The 20,394-nt window shown below is 57.4% G+C and overlaps 1 protein-coding gene across 11 annotated transcripts in view; it reads left to right on the top strand.

Moving 5' to 3' along the window:
- The first annotated feature begins 722 nt into the window (after positions 1-722).
- The window catches only part of IKZF1 (IKAROS family zinc finger 1), a 93,369-nt gene continuing 73,697 nt past the window's right edge, over positions 723-20,394 (top strand). For 2 of the 11 annotated variants that reach the window (XM_070059466.1, XM_070059463.1), the window contains exons 1-2: positions 726-930; positions 13,296-13,349. In XM_070059466.1, coding sequence (XP_069915567.1) covers positions 801-930; positions 13,296-13,349 — 184 coding nt within the window. In that variant the 5' untranslated portion in view covers positions 726-800. Of the gene's footprint in view, positions 931-1,346; positions 1,599-5,077; positions 5,212-13,295; positions 13,350-20,394 lie in introns of those variants that run through there. The other 9 variants (XM_070059459.1, XM_070059462.1, XM_070059465.1 and 6 more) reach the window with 8 other exon arrangements.

Here is a 20,394-nt window from a genome sequence, read left to right on the forward strand (position 1 = left end):
GGCTCACGGTGGGCAGAGGGGACTTCTCCCAAGGCAGCAATGGGGTGCATGGGCCCGGCCATGGCAGCCCCCCAGGGGCCCTGGCTGCTTTCCGGGGAATTCAGGATCCAGGATCCGGCCTCTCCACGCTCCTGGCCTGGCCCTGCTCGTTCCAGCGAGGCCTGCCTGGTAGAATGCAAGGGGCCCCGCTGTCGGAGGCGCATCCCTGTCTGCACCCAGGAGCGCCGGGTCTCCTCGCGACCAGGGGGCTGTGGGGTGGCCCCCGCCCGCGGCCGCCCTGCCACACCCGCGAGCGCGCGCGGGCCGCGATGGAAGGCGCCATCCTCACTTCTGCCGCGAGCGGGTGGGAGGGAAGCCACGAGAGGTATTCCATTGGTTGTCTGGGAAAATCAGTAGCGCCTTCCCCTCGCTTGCGGAGGATCAACTTTTCCCACCCCTCGGGTGGGCACTGGGATCCTGGGGCCCGAGCTCGAACGCGGGAGCCAAGGGGACTCCCTTCCCAGGGCCATGAAGCTGGGAGGGCGGCAAGCGCTCCCACACGCGCGTGAAGTGCTTCACGGTGTCCTGAGTCCCTCCGGTCCCCTCGCGGGTCGAGGGCGCGGGTGCCCCGGGCCACCTGGCGGCCAGGGCGCAGGGGTAGTCGGCGGCGCATGTCCCCTCCTCCCGTCGGGTCCGCACGTGTCGCCGGCGCCGCGCCCCCCACGGCTTCCTCGCGGGTCCCGCAGCGCCGCGGCCGAACTGGGCTGCGGGGCCCGCGGGCAGAGCGCCCACCGCCGCATCCCGCGCTGGGCCGCGGTGCGATGCTGCGCTGGAATGAGGAAGCGCGGCGGCGAGGGGAGGGCCCGGACGCGCTGCGCGCGGGGGTGGCGGCGGCGCGCCGAGCGGGCCGGGCGCGGGCGAGCGGGCTGCAGCCGCCGGCGGCACCAGCAGGTACGGCCCGCACCCCGCGGCCCTGGGTCGGGGCTGGCTCGAGCCCCGCGCGGCAGCAAAGTTTGCGCGCGCGGCCCCATCAACCCCGGAGTTGCTGTCCCGACGGGCGCGCCACGGGCTGGGAGCCGGGGGCGGGGACGGGACGGCGCGCCCCTCTCCGCATCCCCCGAGCACCCCGCTCCGTGTCCCGGAACCGCGAGCCCCGTGGCGGTCGCGGCTTGAGCGCGGGGCGAGCGGAGCAGGACGCGGGCGGCGCGCGCAACCCCGAAGTTAGTGGAGCGCGGGGCGGGACGGCGAGCTCGCGGCTGGCGCAGGTGGCTGCGCGCGGGCGGCGGGCGCCAGGTGCTGGCCCGCGGGCGGCGCTGTGCGCGCGGGGCAGCCGGGCGGCCGAGTGCGCGGAGCCGGGCCGGAGCCGGCGGGGGCGGGGAGTGCGGCGGAGAAATGGGGAACCTTGCGAGTGAGCAACTTCAGGAAGTCGTTGTGAAAGGGCGCAGGGGAGAGCTCCGAGGGAGCCGGGCGCTCTGACAAGTGCCTGGGCGGCCGCGCCTGGTGCGTCTCGGCGGGCGGAGCGCAGGCGAGCCCGGGCGAGGCGGGCGAGGCGCGCTGGGCAGAGCGAGCCCCGGCCGGAGGATCAGGCTTGGCCCGCAAAGCGCGACGCTGAACTCCACGTGAGTTTTTCCGAGTTGGATTCCAGTCGGGGAACTTGGGGGTAATTGGCGGATTCAGAAAACAGAGTAGGAAGGAGAAAGAGCGGGCGGGCGGATCCGCGGTCCCAGGCGTGGCGCAAGTGCGGGGCACGCAGTGGTGTGGCCTGGGCGTATTTAAAGGTAAACGCCCGTTCGGAGCGGGTCCCCCGGAGTCAGCCGCGCTGAAGTAATTTGTAAAGGCTTTGCGTATTTTGGGGGTGCGCGCGTTTTGCTTACTCTGTAGCATTACACTGGTCCGAGCCCGGTTTCTGCGCACTGGGCATTGCTCCGGGGTTGGAAAGTTTGTGCCCTCGCCGACTGCGGCTGTGTTCCGCGGACGCCGGCGGCTGCACTCAAAGGGTTGCTGTCAGCTCGCCGGGCGAGGCTGCGATTCCTCGGGACTCTAGTGGGGCCGCCAGGGCTTTCAAACCCTGAGAATCGCATGCAGAGACCCCGTGGGTGGCCGGTGCGTGCGGTCTGCTCGGGCGCAGTGTGGCGGTGCAGCCTCCGCTGTCGCCGGCCGGCGAGGGCTGCAGCCCTCCGGTAGTGGGTTTCCGCGCCGTGCGCCCCGAGCTGCCCAGCGGCGCTTGCGGCTTTGAGACGCCTCGTCCTGGCTTCCAGAGCGAGGTGGTGCTGAAGAAGTAATTCCGTTAAAGCAGAGGAACCTGCGCAAATTGGAAATACTTCGTACGGGTTGTGTTTAAACTTGCGTGGAAATTCAAGCGCTTTTAAGGGGGCGTAGTGGCTGGGAGGCCGGAGAAGAGCCGCAGGGACGTGGCAGGGCTTCTCCGAGGTCTTTGTGTGACTGTGCAGCGAGGTTAGTGGACTGGCCCTTTACCCGGGACTCTGACAAGTGACGATTGAACAGTCTTTGTAGGACAAGGTGTGCAGGTTTTTTCGGCAGATTATTTAGGACGCGGCCTAAGATTTAAACAGAGACAAGTAAGAGTGCAGGGAAGACACACCTGCTTCCACTGCTGTGCCTTTGTGTGCCGAACATGGTAGAGAAATAGCGTGGACTCACACATGATTATAAACCACGAGTTCCATTTTAAAACTATACCATTCTGGTTTGAGAGAGTGTTTCTAATTTCAGAATTTGCCCCTGAACGTGTGTGCTCTTGCCTTTTTTTTTTTTTTTCATGGAAATACAGAAAGGTGGTTCCTGGTCCTGCAGATGACCAGACGTTGTGGGTGAAGCAGTTGTGTTTTCTTCCCCTCTTGTTCCATGGTGCTAGGTGAAGGTGCGGGTTCGAGACTCTGCGGTGCTTGTGTGTTTAAGTTGTCCATGTTTTAGTTCCAATGCTGAGTCTTGGAAAACTGCAGCTTCGCCAAAATTCAGGGGCTGCATGGCAATGGCAGCCACCGTGCTGGCCTCACAGGGACCCCCTGCCCCCAGGGGCCTCAGATCCCAGGGTCTCAAAGGAAAAGCAGACGGCGACGCCCCTCGCAGCTGTTTCTGTGTTAGAAATGAAAATTGCGGTGAAGGCCTCGGCCAGCTCTCAGCACTGCCGAGCCGCAGGGCAGGGCTTCCTCCTGACCCGACCCGAGGCTTAGAGGTTGAAGAAGGTGGCTCCTTGGTGAGGGGCCTTTTTCCCCTTACTTTAGATTTGTGTGTTTTGGGTTCGATGAATGTGGTAGCACATTGTCAATATACATGTGAAAACTGAGATTTTGAAGGAGTGCTAGACCTGTGTAGAGTGGGTGCTCCGTGTGTCCCTGATCAGGATTCTGGGTGTACTGGTAGCTGGCAGAGGTAAGGAAAGGCCGTGTGCACATTCACACACACACACAGCACGGGGCGGGAGACGCATGGGCAGTGTCAGTGAGCTTTATCGTCAGGCAGGCCTGAGTGGTAAAACCCCTTCCTGTTTCATTGTTTTACAGTTTTACTGAAATAAATGGATTTTTAATGGTGACGTTAGGCATAAATGGCGTCAGTGTTTTGAGTGTCTGCAGAGTTTTGTGTGTCCCTGTAACTACGGGGAGCCCAGAGTTGGTCGGGCACGGCAGCGCTGCGTGGCGGCGTCTCCCCCTGGGAGTCAGGAAGTGACAGCACTGGGAAATAAGCGCCGGCTCTTGTGTTGGGCGGGAGATAGGTGTTAGTGGACGCAGCTCAGAGAAAGCCAGCCCGGAGCCCCTCGGTTCCCTGGCCGCGGGCCCTGGCTGGCCGCTGCTTTCTAAGGGTGACGGGCGTGGCGGGGCCTCGTGGCTCCTGCCTCTGGCTCACTGTGGACTCGGCTCCTGCATTCAGGTCGGCAGGGCCTCAGAGCAGTCTCATCCCACACATGGGAGCTGTACGAGCAACAAGTGACCCGGCTTGGAGCTGCGGAGGGAGAAAGCTGAGTGTGACTTTTGCTCCAGAGGCGCAGGCGGCTTTGGAAGGGGTCATGGGATCCTGTGTCTTGGGGTCAGCGCTGCACACTCGGTGTCCACAGGAGGCACGTGGGAGTCCTGAGGCTCCGCCAAGCACTGAGGGCGCCCAGATCCCAGCCCCGGCGACAGCAACACCACTGTTGAGGCAGAGGCACCCACTGCTCGCTCGCACGGCTGACCTGTGTGGCCAGTGGCTTCAGTGCGTTTCTGTGGAGTGTAGCAGGTGGCTGCATGCTCAGGCTGCCTCGTCCAGGTCCTAGGCTGTGTGAGAGCACTTCTAGAAGCTCGTGGAAGCTGGGATTGGAAGATAAGCTTATTCTGGTGCAAAAATTTTTGGGAAATTCAAGCATCGTTTTTGCATGGAACTCATTTCCCAACTTTTTGGAGATCCCTTATGTGTAGGAATTCAGAATTGTTTTTACCCGAACAAATCCAGCTTTTCAGTGTGCTCCCTGCAGCCTCTGCGGAGCACCCTTGCATGTCCCGGCCCCTCCGTGTTCAGCGCCGTCACTTAGTCACTTAGGCGTGTTCGCCTGATGGCGTGTTCTACCCGTCTCATGTTGTTCTGAAAGCACCTGTGAGTGTGGTCAAGCAGTCAGGGCAGTGCTGCCCATCACAAGTGAGACGTGGCTGCCGGCGAAGGCAGGTCTGCAGGAGGTGCAGGGGCCGGGCCCTGGGGTGGGCGTCCCTGGCAGCTCCCCTGGGGGTCCGCTGAGAGCAGGCCTGGCCGTTCCTCTGCGCTTCCCTGCCCTGGCCCGTGTGGATAGGAGGTGCCTCTGCCACCACCTGGGGAGAAACCGCGGCTGCTGGTCACGGATGGGGGCCCGCTTGCCCGCCAGGTCGCAGGCCTGGGGTCTCTCCCTTCCCAAGGCCATGGCTGCCTGTGGGGAACTCACAATTCCTGTTGACTGAACCAGCACCCTTTTCCGCCCCTAGCCTCACACAACAGACGTCCCAATAATTTCTGAACTGGGTCTGGTTGGGACAGGAAGCGCGGGCTCCCTTCCTGTGTGCGTTTTCCTGCGAGAAGAGCAGCTGCCCGCGGGTTTGCATATTTGGCGGAGGTCCCACCTTCCCCTGCGCCCAGCAGAAAGCGAAGCCAGCAGTGGGACCTGGCCGAGGAGGGCGCGGGAGCGGCTGCACCCAGGTCCTCTGTCCCTCCCTGTGGCTGCGAGGCAAGGGCAGCGCCCGGCGGCCTGGAGGAGGCCGGAGCGTGTGGGTGAGTGCCCCCCGGTCCCTGCCACGCTGGCGTGTGGGACGGCCCCCGGCCGGCTGTCTGGGGTGATGGAGAGCCTCGTTATGCCCCGTCTGCCTGCTCGGCTGTCACTGTGCCCCGTGCTCCACCTCCTGGGCGCTCATGGCACCCCGTGCCGCCTAATGAATGGCTTAAATGGGCCCTAATTAGCGCAGAGGTGCTCTCTTCGTTTTTCTCTCGTTCAAGTGTGCAGACTCCTTTTTCCCTGGCAAGCAGCTCACTGCTAATATAAATCTGACTCCCTTCGCGCCATGTCCGCCCCAGAAGTCAGCAGTAATGGGTAGATGGGAGGTCTGCGGCCAGCGTGGTGGTGTTGGAAGGCGGAAGCCAGCACTGCCCTGTCTGCCTGCTCCTCTGTCTTCCTCTCTCTGCTCCCTCCCTGCCCTCTGTCGTCTGAACTTGCGGGGTTTGTGCTCTGACTGCTCGGCGAGCAGGGAACAACATCAAATGTTTGTGAGTGGTTCCCACGTACGGCAGTGCGTTTTCTGTGCTATTTTGGAGCTTGCGGGCTGGAAGCTACACCGTGAGGCATTCTCTGAGAGTCTGAAAAGCACGCTTGCGTTTGGATTGCAGTCGTTTGCTAAAGCCAGGAGTGGCACCGTGTGTGTGTGCTTGCCGGCTTTTAGTATCTTTTTGTTCTTACATCAGATTCTCACTGTCAAACGTGGAGAACATTGAATTCTACAAAAGGCACCTCCCTACACCTCATGGGGAAAATGGTTCGTTTTGCGTGTTTCATGAACTCGAGGGTGACCTGCACATTCCTCCTGTGCGTTTAGTGGAAAGAGAGCCAGAGGCCCCCTCGTGCCAGCCACACTCTTCTCTGGAGGGCCCTGTCCACTTTGTGCTGAGTCCTGTGTGGGCGCAGGTGAGAGCGTGCTGCTGCATTCCGGACGCCGCTGCAGTCCGTGGGCGCCAGCCGCCAGTCATCTCGGGGCGTCGGCGATCAGGCAGTCAGTGGCACTGAACAAGGGTTTGGAAATTGCCAGAACTTCTCCATGACCCGGGTGTCCCCGTTCCTTTGAGGTTGTCTATATCTGCCTGCATAGAGCAGACAAGGCTTTAATAACAGTTAACCTGCTAAAAACAAAAACAAAAACAAACAAACAAAAAAAACCACGCTTAAAGCAAAACACCGAAAATGCAAAAAACCCTGGCAGGAGTGTTTGAAATGCGTTTCCCTGTCTTCTGTGCTCTGGTAGACGTGAGCGTTGTCTGCCTGAATCCAGATAAAGACGCGCACAAATGAGGAAGCTGGCAGGTTCTGTGAGGTCTTTCTGAGGGCCCTTTCCCTGGGGTCTGCACGGGGCTGCGCAGGCTGAGAGAGGAGGGTTCCAGGGTTGGGGTACAGTCCCCGCCGGGCCAGATCTTCACTTTCCACAGGGACCTTGTTAGCTGACCTGTGGCTTGGGCGCCAGCAGCCCCATGGTGCTTCCAGCTTTGGCTAAGAGGACCTGGCGCTGCACTCTGACGGGATCATGTGGAACTTCCTTGCTAGGGTGATCCAACTCCCGCTGCACACAGTCCGGTGATGCTGTTTCCTGTCGTGCCTTCTCTGGGGCCCTAAGTTCCCGTTACCTAGTGACTGGCACGTGGAGCTGTCCCTTGACCCCTCGGAGACGGGGCTGGTTTCGGCTCCAGTCTTGAAGGTGGGGCGAGCGGGTGAATTTCCAAAGCACCAAGGCCACCAGGAGAACAAGCTTCTATGCAGGAACCTGATTTCTGTGCCACAGTCCATGTCCTCCGAGCAGAGCTCCAAAGTGTTTTACAACGGCCTTGGAGACCGCATCTCGTCTCTGTTGGCCATGGCCGATCAGTTCATGGTTGATGTAAAGAGAGCTGAGCTCAGAATTCAGTGATCCCGGAAGCCACGTGGCCTGCCCTGACTCGGACAGGACAGTCGGGGTGTCTGTGTGTCTTCCTCTTCTTGGGGGCCAAGGCCAAGTGTCTCTGGCTGCAGCCGTTGGCTGGCCCAGAGCAGCCTGTGGCGCTGCCGGGAGTGGGTGGGCAGTGGTGCACCCAGGCGGCGTTTGGCCTGGAATACATGTTGTCTCTGTGTGTGCCCAGAGGTCGGCGGTGGAGACCGCAGGAAGCGAAGGGTTTATGTGTACCCAGGAAATGAACTTCAGTGAGCAAATCAACAAGAATTCCTCAGTTCTTTTAAAAGAGAGACGTGTGTGAGTTCATAAACCGTGGGATATTTATGTGGAGATCTGTGAAATTTTACTTCTTTGGGTCTAAGTAGAACGCAGTTCTTGCCAGATAAACTTGCAGAAGCCCTTCTGTGGGTGGAGGTCGAATGGCCTTGTAGTGACAGGTGAGCTTCTGGAGATGCTGTCGGTGTGCGAGTGGATTTTTCTAGCGTGTACACGTGTGACTTTGAGTTTAAAAATGTCCACATGGAGCTAGCGACGGTGCTGACTTCCCTACCAAGAAGGCGCGATGACACCACATTGCCTTGCTGGGTAAAATCGTGAAAAACAGAGATAATAGAGATGGTGTCCCCTGAACCTCTGTGTCTCACAACACCAGATCCCGCGTATCAGTGTTGGGGGGGGGGTCCGTGTCATCTATTGGGGGACGGTTTAAAGATCAGTGTTTAAAGGCTGAGGTCTCGGTTCCTGGCCATGCATGAAGGTCCCCCAGAATCGGTGAGAGGGAAGAAGAAAACAATTCTAAACTTAGATTTCTTTTTTTTCTTAAGTGATGAAGTGTGAAAAGCCATTTATAATTGAGGAAGCTATTTAGGAAGTGGCCGATGCTGCTGGCCAGAGTGAGAAGAGCGCGCGTCGCTGCCAGGAGCCCGCGGGAGCATCTGGGACACCGGCCGCTGCTGCCGTGGGCCACCCCGTCCTCCTGGCGGGGTGGAGACCCCACGACGCGCCTGTGCCCGCAGCACAGGAGGGAGCCGCTTGGGGTCCAGCCCTGGGCCTCTTGCCATGGCAGATGGGAGCCCCGAGGACGGGCCCAGCTGCACTTTCTCGGTTCTGGAGGGAACTCTGCAGCCCCCTTGCGCCTCGCTCGGAGACAGGGGCCTCGGCCGTGGCATCTGCAGTCCTCTCGTGGTCTTCAGCACCATGGTTTTCTCTGTTTTTTAAAGAGGTTTCCTCAGTTCCCTTTGACCCTTCCTCTTTTGCATATCAGTTCCTGCCCATAGGAAAAAAAATGCAAGGACAGAATTGCACATCTGAGCTCATTTGCTCTCTGAAGGTTCACGGCAGAACAAACCGCGGAGTTTTCTGTGGCTGGGCTGGATGTGGGGGAGGGCGGCGTGAAAGCCAAATTAGATTCCTGCTTTCCTGTTTAAATCTTGTTTTTCATTGTTATTTGCACCAGCAAGGCTCTGTGGAATAATCATGAAAACGTGTAGATTGGCAGCTAATTTTTGAAAAATGAAAAGAATCAGCAACGAAATAAGAGTGCCCAGAAGTTTTTATGCTCTCCCAACCTGTTTTGTCAAATTGTTACGAAAACCTATAAGGTCTCTTTGACTAGATACAAAGCCTTTGCCTGTCGCCTCGGGTCTCCCTCGGACTGCTTCCTTTTTTGAAGACACAGTGTAATTCACAGTGATATGATAGATTTGCAAACAGAAAGCCTACCAGCCTGGAGATGAAAGGGCTTGTCTCTGGGCAGGGATAATGTGTTTTATTAAAGAGATCTGTGACCCAACACATTTTAAAGAGCGTAGGCTTGGCCCGTGCTCCCCAGATCCTTCCAAATAAGCACCACTGGGTAGCTGAGGACGTAAACCCAGTGTCACTGTGGTGCAGCTTTGCCTGTTAGGGAGGGAACAGGCCACAGCACACACTGGACAGAGGGCCCAGCACTGTGTCACAGGAGCACTGGGATGAGGTTGGCCTCCATGGCACCTGCTTGTTGTCTCGTAACATCTAAGCGGCATCCAGTCCTTGTCCGTCCCTCATTTGGAACCTGTGACCACCACACTCGTCTGTAAGGTTCCCAAGGGTAGCGCAGTGGAGAGAAAGAGGCATCAGTGGGTTGTGGCTTCACGTCTCAGCTCTGTCGCTGGCCGTGACCTTGGATAGGTTACGTCTGTCTCAGCCTTGGCGTTCTTACCTGTAACATGCGAGTGATGCTGTGGATCCCTTGGGGTTAACTCTGGGAGTTACAGGTGCACATTTAGCAAATGGACACTGGATGCCCACTCAGCGTGGAACCCTGTGCCAGACACTGGGATAAAGCAGCAGATGGGACACACGAGGTTCATGGTCGTGGGAGACGTAACAGTATGTCTCTCAAATTCCATGCTTAGTAGGGCACTTAGATGAAGCTGGCCAGTGCCCATGTCCTTCCTTTCCTAACTTTCCAAGGGCTGCACAAGGCACTCAGGATGCGTTAGGAAACAGGACTGGCCAGGATCATCTTTGTAGGATCAGGGCAAGGGACAGGCGCTTGCCTAGAAAGCAAAGATCATGCGAGGCTGGGCCTCCTCACCTGGATGTGCACCTGGCCAGGGCTGCTGGATGCTTCTCCCCAGGAGCGAGCCAGCCCCCCACCCTCCCACGTTTGCAGAGTGCAAAGGGGAAGGCAGGGAGCAGGGGTGGCTTCAGGCGGGGCCCATCCGTCCTCAGAGCCCCCCATAGGTCCCACACAGGCTGTCGGCCACGCTCCCCTGCGCCCCAGGGCCCCAGTGCTGTCTTCCCAGCCTCATGCCTGCTCCCACTTGTGCCTCTCTAAGGTGGTGATGTGCTGAGGGCTTCCAGCTGCAGCCCTGCAGCAGGTCCTGTTTGTTCCTGTTTGATGCGGGTGGGGAGGGGGAGTAGAGGAAGAGACAGAGGTGGGGGGGGGCAGGAGAGGAGAGACAGAGACTGAGTGAGGGAAGGAGAGAGGGAGACAGAGATGGGAGGAGAGAGACTTAGGGAGACTTTAGACTGCCCGGGAAGCAGTGCAGAGAGGGTGGAGGAAGGGTGGATGTGGCCTGGAGCCCCTCCCTGCTCTCCTGGAGGGTCAGCGACGGGCAGCCGCTGTCACGCTGGCCTGCACTTATCTCTGCATCTGTTTCCCCTTGTGCAAGACTCAGAACTGCTTCTCTCAGGCACAGTGAGCGCATTCATGTGCTGAGGCTGCACAGGTGAGCTTGCTGACAGACATGAGTCTGCCCTCTGCTTGTTCGGCTCTCGCCTGCAAAGCCACGGTGCCGGGAATGGCTCCGCCAGGGGTCTCCGTTCACAGATCCACCCTTCTGGCTTTTGTTTGGCTGAAAGTGACCCCAGAACACAGGAGTTCGCTGGTGTGTTGAACTTTCTGTCGAAGATGAGCTCCTTCTCAGCTGAGACGGAACTTAAATTCCATTTTCTACCTGGTGCCCTGCATTGCTTTCCTGTGGGAGAAAGGCGCTTAGTAGGTGCGTTCCAGGACAAAGATGGACCCAGCCCGCCAGTGCTGGCTAACAGGGCTTGGACAGGAAGCGCCAGCTGTCCTGGGTGAGCGAGGCTCGGGATCAGGCCGCTTCCCCCGCCCTTAGTCCCGGCACTTGGGATTCCTCTGATCCTGACCTGAAAGCAAAGTCACTTTCACAACAGAGTCATGGTGTTTTCATCCCAAGGGGTGTGCCTTTGGGGTCTGGGGAAGTCTTGGGGCAGCTTCTCAAGTCACCCCCTGATGCTAGACAAGGCGCAGGCCACAGAATCCACAGGCCCCAAGGTAGATAAAAACGTGAGGCTTTTACTGAGAAATGGGTTATTTCAAAACAGCTGTGCCGGCTGACATGCGCCAAGCCAGGATCCTTCTGCGCGTCCCCCCACCCCCACCCCACCCCAAGCCGCTCATTGGTCACAAGCCCATGAGGGGCCCGGATGTCCCAGAAGACATGGCTGAAGGTGTGTGTGAGGATGGACGCGAGGTGCCTCGCACGAGGGGCCTCCTGCTGCTATCCTGGGCCCACAATCCTGCTGAGCCAGGCCGGCCCAGACGAGGGCTCTCTCTGGCCTCCGTGTCTTCTCCTGGTTCTCGGCCTTCCAGACGCCGCCCAGGGCAGGGCTGGACCCTGCGGGTCCTGGTGTGTAGTGCATTCTCCCGTCTCACCACCACATGTGCAGAGGGACCTGAGCTGATTAGTTCTCGCGTAAAAGGCAGCCTCGAGGGGTACCCAGTGCTCTGCCCGAGGGGTGGGGTTCTCTATGGGGTCTTGCTGGGGGCTCAGCTGCCTCAGGAAACCCTGTGTGTCCTGTTCTGTTCTGATGGAGCTGACCTGAGTGCACTACAGGAAGGTATGGGTTAAGCAACCCGCCTGAGTGGTGTGTGCCCATTACAGTGCGATGACAGTATGCGTACTTGTGAAAGGGAAGCTCTGTGTAGTATTACGTGGGAAATATTCTCAGCAGTACGTTTGGAATATATGACTATTTAGCACTCTGTTTTTGTCAGAAGCACACAGAGGAGGAAAAAGCCCTCAGTGGTGGGAATTCTGGGCAGTTTCTTTCTTCAAGAATCTGTAAAACACATCACGTGGGTAGCAGGAAGCGTGAAGTCAGATGAGCATCCCGCGTGGGAGAGGCTGTCCCCACAGCACGGGAGCTGGGTGCACTTTCGCGGTCAGCTCTGGGCGTCTGGGCTGTGCTGTGGCCGTGCAGTGCCAGCCTTGGCTCTCTCTGCGAGTGCACAGCCTGGGGAGGATTCTGCTCCCCTGCGTCTCGCGTCTGTGTCGTTGTTGTCTGACACTTCCCAAAGAGCCATCGCTTTCTGCCGTGGTTACAGCCGACTTGTCCCGCCGGTTTGGGGCCGTGCTTGTGCTGCCTGGTGCTTGCCCCGGGAGGGCATGTCTGCCCCCTGTGTCCTGGGGACCCCCACCCTGGGACTGAGTGCGTGTGGGCCGCGGGGCCTTTTGCTGGTCTGTGGCTCCCAGCCCTGGCTCAGCGGTGCCTTTCCAGAAACAGAGGGAGGCAGCTGCCCGTCCAGTGCGGCCTTCACGTTGTCCGTGCTGCAGGAGAAGCCGTGCCTTCTGTGCGTGGCCTCCCAGAGTTCAGAGTGTGCGCGGCCGGACAGCCTGCAGCGTGGTCGGAGGTGTGAGGGCCCCAGATGGTCCGTGGGTTCCGGTTCTCTGCTCGCAGCAGACTCAAACCCAGAGGCGGCCCCTAGGGAAAGGGACCAGGTTCCGTGTGCTGGTGGCGAGGGGAGGGCTCCGCTGAGTGGCGGCTCGCAGAGCGGCAGGGAGAGGTTTCTGTCCATGAAACTGCCGGGGTCGTGTGCCGCGGGTGCCAGGGGCTTCCGAGCTGCAGCCAAACACAGCACGCCCGTGATGTGTACGCCAGCGCGGCCGGGGTCCCTCCCTCGCGTGTGCTGTGACTTGCAGTGCCACCAGCCGACAGCATCTTCCCCAGCTGATTGCTTGAGGAGCTGGCCGTCTGTCAGCAGGGCGGCCGCGCTGGGCCCTCTCCCGGGCTCCGTGGGCCGCCCAAGCTCCGCACGTGAGGTGCCGAGAAGGCTGGGTCGAGGCCTGAGAAGGAGCGAGGGGCCAGGGACAAAGACAGAGGCGCGGCGCGGCCCGTCTGCCAGGCACAGGTGTATTCATTATTGATGGAGGTGGTGCGGCGGCTGCTCGGTTATGCAGGCCTGCCTGGGTAAATGAGACATTCTTCAGCAAATTGCTTCGTTTTTTGATTGCTGATTGTACGCGTGTCACCAAGCTGACTCAAGGTTCATCGATGCATGCTCAGTAAATTAGAAAGAACATAACTATGGATCAGCCAAGAGAATGAATTCTGTGCCTACAATGACCCAGGGCCATTTAATTTTCTGCTTAATTTTGTTGCAGTCAGTTTGCATTTTGGGTTATTATGCAGTAGGAAATTAACAATAAATAACAAATTTGGTCCTCCTGTGCTTGTAATGATATTTTTATAAATCTTTGTAATGCTGTTTTTAAAAGGATCAGGGTCTGTGCCTGGCTGATACTCCTGCGAGTGTGCGAGGAGGAAAACGCATTATTCTTGCCGGGTAACCTTGTTGTTAGATAGCGCAGGGTTCTCTCTCTCTTTTTCCCTCTCTCATATCTTACGAGTATTTTTGCTTCCTCTCTTTCTCAGATAACCTGAGGACAATGGACGCCGATGAGGGTCAGGACCTGTCGCAAGTTTCAGGTGAGAGCTAGAGAGATACCTGCGTGGAGGCAGAGCCCGCAGTACCGGCCTTGCTTGGCCCCTTGGGGTGGGGAGGAGACCAGCATGGAGTCCACATGGGTGCTTGCTGGAGCTCCTGGAGTTTTACCCCAGCCTAGAACTGGACAGGAAAGCGTCCAAGATGAAACTAGTTCTGCTGTCAAATCTGCAAGTGCCTTGGAAGGAAGTAAATAGCAGTTCCACTCTTGGGGATGAAAACAGACTGATTGGTGCTCCTTAGAGCCTAGCTACACGCCGTGGATGGTGTTTACCCGCTGGGTGGGAGGAGAGGGGAGGAGAAAGCAGCTTGGGCGGCGTGGTGGTGGCACAGTTCGGAGTCTTGAGGATTTGTCCAGGGGAGAAGCACCTGAGTGCTCCCTGCGCCACACTGGGCATCGCCATCACTAGACCAGCCCTCCTCGTCTTGGGGGGCCATGACACGAGATGTTGGGGTGGAGCCCTGGCTCCCGCCAGTGCTGGGGCCGGGCCACAGCCAGGCAGGCGAGCCTACACGCTTCCTCTCTGCTCCGGTTCAGGCTGTCAGCAGTGGCCACGGCTCTGGGGCCTCCAGCATCGCATGTGGGAACTTCCCAGGTGCGAGGCTGGTCCCGGAAGGCTGGCCTCTGTGCGAGAATGGTCGCCAGTGCTGAGCCAGTGCCTCGTGCTTCCGTGAGTTCATTGAATTCTGCGTTTTGGTCCAAGTCCATGAGGGCGACTGGGACCTGCCTGGTGGTGCCGCCTTGCCTGGCGGCCGGGTCCCCAGGTCCTCCCAGTGGGATGGACCCGCCCATGCCACAGAGACTTCCTCCTCTGCTCCTCCCTTCCTTTGAAAGCCCTGAGTGCAAACCGTGCCCGGGTGAAGAACAAGCCCTGCAGGCGGCATTCGGGCTTCCCGCCCGAGGTGCCCCATGTGCCTGCGTCTCCTGTTGCCTTGCAGCGTGCCACTGCTGCTGTGAGACCGAGGGAGGTCCGTGCCCGCGTTCAAGGCTCCTGAAACGGGAGGATGTGACCCCACCCCTAGGAGAGAGTCCCTACCAGCCATGGAGAGCAAAGAAGTGACGAAGGCGTGTTTGCAAAGTGTGAGCCAAGTTGCACACATGTGCACAGAGACACACGTGCACACACTGTCTCTGTGCTTGCACTGTGAGTTGAGGAAAATTCTGGAAGGATGCTAAGAATCTGGACTTCCCTGAGAGGATGCCTGCGGCCAGCAAGGCGGCGAGTTAGGAATCTTGCCTCTCCTCCACCTTGCAGAGGTATTTGGACTGATATTCTTAAAAAAAATATTTATTATTTATTTGAAAGAGTTACACAGAGAGAAAGAGAGGCAGAGAGAGAGAGAGAGAGAGAGGTCTTCCATCCACTGGTTCACTCCCCAGTTGGCCACAACGGCGGGAGCTGCGCTGATTCAAAGCCAGGAGCCAGGAGCTTCTTCCGGGTCTCCCACGCGGGTGCAGGGGCCCAAGCACTTGGACCGTCTTCTGCTGCTTCCCCAGGCCACAGCAGAGAGCTGGATCAGAAGTGGAGCAGCCGGGACTTGAGCCGGTGCCCATGGGACACTGGCAACGCAGGCTGTGGCCTTACCCGCTAAGCCACAGCGCCGGCCCCTGGACTGATTATTCTGAAGCACATACTTTGTTTTTTTTTTGTTTTTTTTCTGCAGATACACAACAACAAAGAGCAAGTTAAATTTTCGTTCTCTGTGGCTTCACATGTGGCATCCCTGGCCTCTGGCCAGGAGCACCAGATGTGGTGTGTGCTGGCTGCTGGGCGTCGGCGAGCCTGCGCCCTGCCTTTGCCCACTGCAGCTCTGCAGTTCATGGACATGGGTGTGATGTGAAAACCACACATGGATTTCTTTTTTTCTTTTGTATTTTTTTTGCAAAAAGTAAACTTATGTTTTAACTCCATTTCTCCAAATTGGTTTTGAAATACCATTGTTTGACCAGAGTTGTCGAAGGTGTCAGAAAACCAGGATATTAAAAAACTCCAAAGGCAGAAGACCCTGTCATGGTTTCTGCTCTCCTTCTTTTCATCCTTGCTTTCACCTGGGCAGCTTCTGCCTGGGCGTTTTGCATCAAACACTCAAGGAGAATGTAGCCGGCCAGGTCCACACTGGGCTGGGTCTACACTGTGGTGGCCCAAGTGAAAGTTCGCCCAAACCCTGTAAGGAACAAGGGTCCCTGCTCTGAGCTCACCTCTTGGTGACAAAACTCACGAAAGCCTCACTGCCTGGGAGGTTTTGTTGTCCTTGACATTATGCTAAATACTGCATTTGTTCTGGGCTCAGGCTGGTGAAAGGAGAGGGTAGCTGGTGGGGTGGGGGTGGAGATGCAAGACTTTCTGAGAAAGAAAACTCTTTGTTTGCAAAGCTTTGGCCTGACACTTAGTGCAGATACCCTAGAGGAGGCCTGGCTGTTTCTCCGTGGGGGCACTGCTGTCCTCAGTTAAAGCCCTGGGACCTAAGCAGTGAACGGAGCCGGATGAGTTGCATCCCATTCAGCAAAGATTTTAAGGATACTGGTCCCATGTCTTGGAATTCAGTGCTGCTTCTCCAACTAAAACCAGCTTCAGATTTCTCATTTCCAGAGTTGGGGGAAGTGGCAGGTAACCGTGCTATAAAGATGTGCATTTGGTCAAACAGGAGTTGACACTCTTGATAAGAAATCCCAGGAATGTCAGTCATCATCCTCTTTTCTCATAAAATGCCGAATGTTAGCACTTCCACAGGGCTCAACCTCACAGATGTGAAACGCTTGAGAAACAGACATGCTCACTCTCTGCCTTTCTCCAAACCGCTGGGTTCTTCATTCCTCAGGGACGAGTCCCACTTGTGGACTGTGCCTAGTGTACCGTGTCTTGCATACAGTCGGTGCTTAATAAGTGCTTACTGGCTCGAATCCGCAGGAGTTGGGAAAATGTTATGGGTAGACATGCAGGGGAGTACGAGCACTGCGTGCCTCGGGGGAACATCCCACAGATCCTCTGGGTAGAGTTGTTTCTATCTCTGCCGTTCTGTTGTCAAGTTCTCCCAAAATGCTTGATAGACAGGTGCAGTCCGTCGTGGTTTGGAGCCAGCCTGTGGGAGACGGGCACCCATCCCTGCCCATGCCTGTGGGGCCCAGGACAAGCGCTTCCTGCGGTGGCGTCGTCTGCAGCAGCAGAGGCCCTGGCTGAACACCGCCCCTGTCTGGCGGATGCTGTGTTCATGCTGTGTCTGGGGGCTGTGGCCTGGCGTGGCTGCTTGGGGAGAGGAGGTGCAGTGGAGGGGATGCCCTAGCAAGTCCCAGTGAGCCCAGCGATGGGTGCCCCCCAACATTTCCTTCCTTCCCGCTTACGGGCCCCTGCAGAAGGTGCACTTCCCGCCTCCGTATGCAGGGAGCTAAGCGGCTGACTCACCGGAAGTCCTCTGGGGGCTGAGTCCCATTGAGGCCTGGATCCCCACTGTTCCATGAAGTGAAGGGCCCTATCGTGAGCTTTCATTTTCCTCGGGAAGTGCGTCCCTTTGGGTGCTCATGTAGCACCGTGTAAAATAAAAAACCCGGGTGCTTGGGAGCAGAGGAAGCGCAGCACTGTCCTGGTGAGGGACAGTCTGCTGTCTGCTTGCAGTGGATAAGTAATTATGCAGGTTCTCATCTAAGTTGCCCAAAAATCTCCTGGTGGGCAATGCATCATTTGGAAACGTAGGCAATTAGTAAACCGAACATGAATTGATATATTTGTAATGTAGCCAGAAGCTTCTTCCGTTTTTCAAAGTGAAATTTTAGTATGTCTTCCAAATGATTCCCTCTAAACACTTGTTGTCCTGCTGTCTCTGTCTCTGGTGTTCACGTGCATTGTCCGCGGCCCTGGGGAAGATGTGGGAACGCCGTGCTTTCTGGCATGGTGCAGCGCACCGAGTGACACCACACGCTTGCTCTGTGTGAGAATCCACACGCCTCATGCTTGCTTTGTCTTCACCCCAGCCCTGCGGGCCGGACCTTGGTCTTGTGGTGTGGTCTCCTCTCACGTGTGCAGTCCTGCAGCGACCAGTTTTCCACTTGGTCACCCCAGAGCCGCGTCCCACATCAACAGATCCACCCACAGTGTGTTACTATTGGGGTGCTTCGGCTCTGTTTACTACGTTATTTTTTCGTCTTTTTTTCCATTTTGCATTTTCAGTGATTAGATGGACTAACATGTTGAAACCTCAACTGTGAAAATAATTGATGGGAGGTTTTCCACCTGTGAGCTCCAGCAGGGAACGGCTGAGAGATCGGGACAGCCGCTTGCCCGTGAATGAGGTCTGAGCATCCACTCACACTTTAGGCTTTTAGGCAAATCAGACGCCGGCTTCGAAGCCGTTGCTGAATTAAGGGCAGGCGGGGTGGATTGAGCCAAGCGCTTGGCGTCCTCTGAGTAGACCTGACTCTGCTGCTCTGGTTCTGCCTGCTAGGAATTCATCCAGATACACCGAGACCGATGTTTTAGTCTCCTTCTCCCCATGGAGTCCCCTCTGCATGCAGCGTCCTTATTGATCCACCTGACCCATGGTATTTGAGAATGCTGAGCCCCACTGTTTCCATTATTCCCTTTCCCACCCCTTAGAGACAGAGGTAGAAGTGCAGAGAGCGAGGCTGGGGACAGAGGAAGGCTGGCGTTTAGTTCAGTGCGGGACCCCAGGTTGCACGTGGGTCCCATGACGCTTGTCTGTCATCATGAACACCTCAGGAATTTGTGGTTGACCTTGTTCCCTGATAGATCAGGTGCATTTTTCATAACAAGCAGTCCAGAACTGTTGCTGCATTTTGGCATGAACTGAGCACAAAGGGCAGTGTTCCTTCGTCAGCTGTCCCAGTCCCCACAACCCCTCTTGCTCCAGTGTGCACGGTGTCCACAGGGGCTGGGCACCATCATAAGCCCATGCAACCCGCAAGAGCTGCATGCCACTGACCTTGCATCTCATCGGGGGGTGGGGGGACTATGGAAACAGTAGGGATCGGGATTCTAGGTGCTGTGGGCTGACTGAGCAGCAGGGACTCTGTGCAGAGAAGGGAGATGAGCACACCTGTGCACCTGCACGGAGCACTCCCAGGTGAGCACGGGGGTGGCCAAGATAGGAAAACAAGTCAAGACAGCTGGGTTTCTCATGCTCCCCTCACCCGTGGAAGGGACAGCTGGTTGATCCCAGACACAGGCGCACACCCCATGGGCCAGGTACACCTGAATCCCTGGAGGGCCCTATGGTCATCCCCATGGAGGTGCCTCCGAGGCTCCTGGAGAGGGCGGATGGCCTGGGGGCCTCACCGTCCAGCCTCCCCGCACTGCAGTGGCCCGCTGGACGAAGGAGATCTGTTTCATGTGGTTTTCTCTGTGACAGCTTATCTTGTTACTCTTACCAGAATGAAAAATAAAAACAGATTTCTCTGGCATCCTGAAAGTCTGAGGACCTCTGTCCTGGGCTGTCCCCTTACACAAACACAGGTCGGCAAACACTTCAGAGACCTGCTTCCACTCAGAGTTTCTCCTCATTTCCTCTTTTTTTTTTTTTTTTTTCAATTTTTATTTATTTGTTTGAAAGGCAGAGACAGAGGCAGACAGAGAAACCGTCCATCTGTTGGTTTACTTTCCAAAGGCCTCCAACAGCCAGGGCTGGGCCAGACCAAGCTTGGAGCCAAAGAGCTCAGTCCTGGTCTCCCGTGTGGGTAGCAGGGACCCAAGTACTTGAGCTGTTGCCTGCAGCCTCCCAGGGTGTGCATGGGTGAAACCTGGATTTGGATCCAGGCCCTGCAGCACGGGACACGCATGTCCCAAGCGGTATCTTAACCACCGTGCCAGACTCCCGGCTGCCCCATCTCTGAAGGAAGGGAAAGCGTGAGATCATCCGCTTTGGAGAAGTGAGAGCAGCCCCGGCTGGATGCACAGGTCCAGGGCTTTCACAGTGCAGAGCGCCTGCCATCACGTTCTCTCGGGCCCTTTGTTTTCCTCGGGAAGTTCTTAAGCTCTGCCCATCTTTAACTATTCATCTGCGTTGGCTGCCCAGATATGCCCAATAATGCTGTTTCTGAAAACATGCCAGCCGCGGTCATGAGGCTCGGCGGGATGTTAAACGGTGATGTCTGTTCCCTAGACAACATGCCGCTGCTCTCCCAGCATAGCCCGTGCCTCTGCAGTTCTATTTTCAACATTCCCGTAAAAGTGGCTGCGCTTACTGGGGATGATTTCACAGGTCTAGCCAGTCCTCTGAAGTGTTGGCCTGGATCTTGGGGGAGGGGCTGTCAACCCACTGTGGAAATTGGACACCACACCCAGCCATGTTTTCCGGGTCATTTTCCTTAGATCTGTCACCTGCACACCCCTCAGAAGCCTGGGTTTGTCCCTGTAGAGCTGACGTGGCCCGTGGAGCCAAGCTGCAGGCTGAGCAGCGACATAAGCCTTCCTCGAGGGTCTCCAGAGGGCCTGGGCCCTGCAGGCAGCTCCAGTGGGCTCCCGGCATCCTCTGAGGTCCTCACCAGCTGGGTCTCGCAGTGGCTTGCATCCCGCAGCGCCGGCTCACGTAGCCCAGGGAGGGTGGGAGCTACAGGAGTCGCAGCTTCCACAGAGAAAGGGGGCGTTTCCTACCAGTCCAGCTCCCCACTCTTGGGTGCACCAGATGGGGAGATTACCCATCACTAGGGGCTCCGCCAAACTCAGTCCCATCCCTGGTGAAAGGTGACGATGGGACCAGCGCGTGGCCAGCACACCAGCATCCCACACTGGAGTGCTGGCCTGAGTCCCGGCTGCTCCACTTCCAATCCAGCTCCCTGCTCATGCACCTGGGGAACTCAGAGGAAGGCGGCCTGCGCACTTGAGCCCCTGCCACCCACGTGGGAGACCTCGATGGAGTTCCTGGCAACTGGCTTTGGCCTGGTCCAAACCTGGCTGTTGTGGTCATTTGGGGAGTGAACCAGCAAACAGAAGAGTTCTGTCTGACTTTGTCACTCTGCCTTTCAAATAAATAAATAAAATCTTGAAAAAGAAGGGTGCCACCCTGGAAACCCCTGTGTCG

Source organism: Oryctolagus cuniculus, chromosome 16 (assembly GCF_964237555.1).
Source record: "Oryctolagus cuniculus chromosome 16, mOryCun1.1, whole genome shotgun sequence".
Taxonomy (NCBI): Eukaryota; Metazoa; Chordata; class Mammalia; order Lagomorpha; family Leporidae; genus Oryctolagus; species Oryctolagus cuniculus.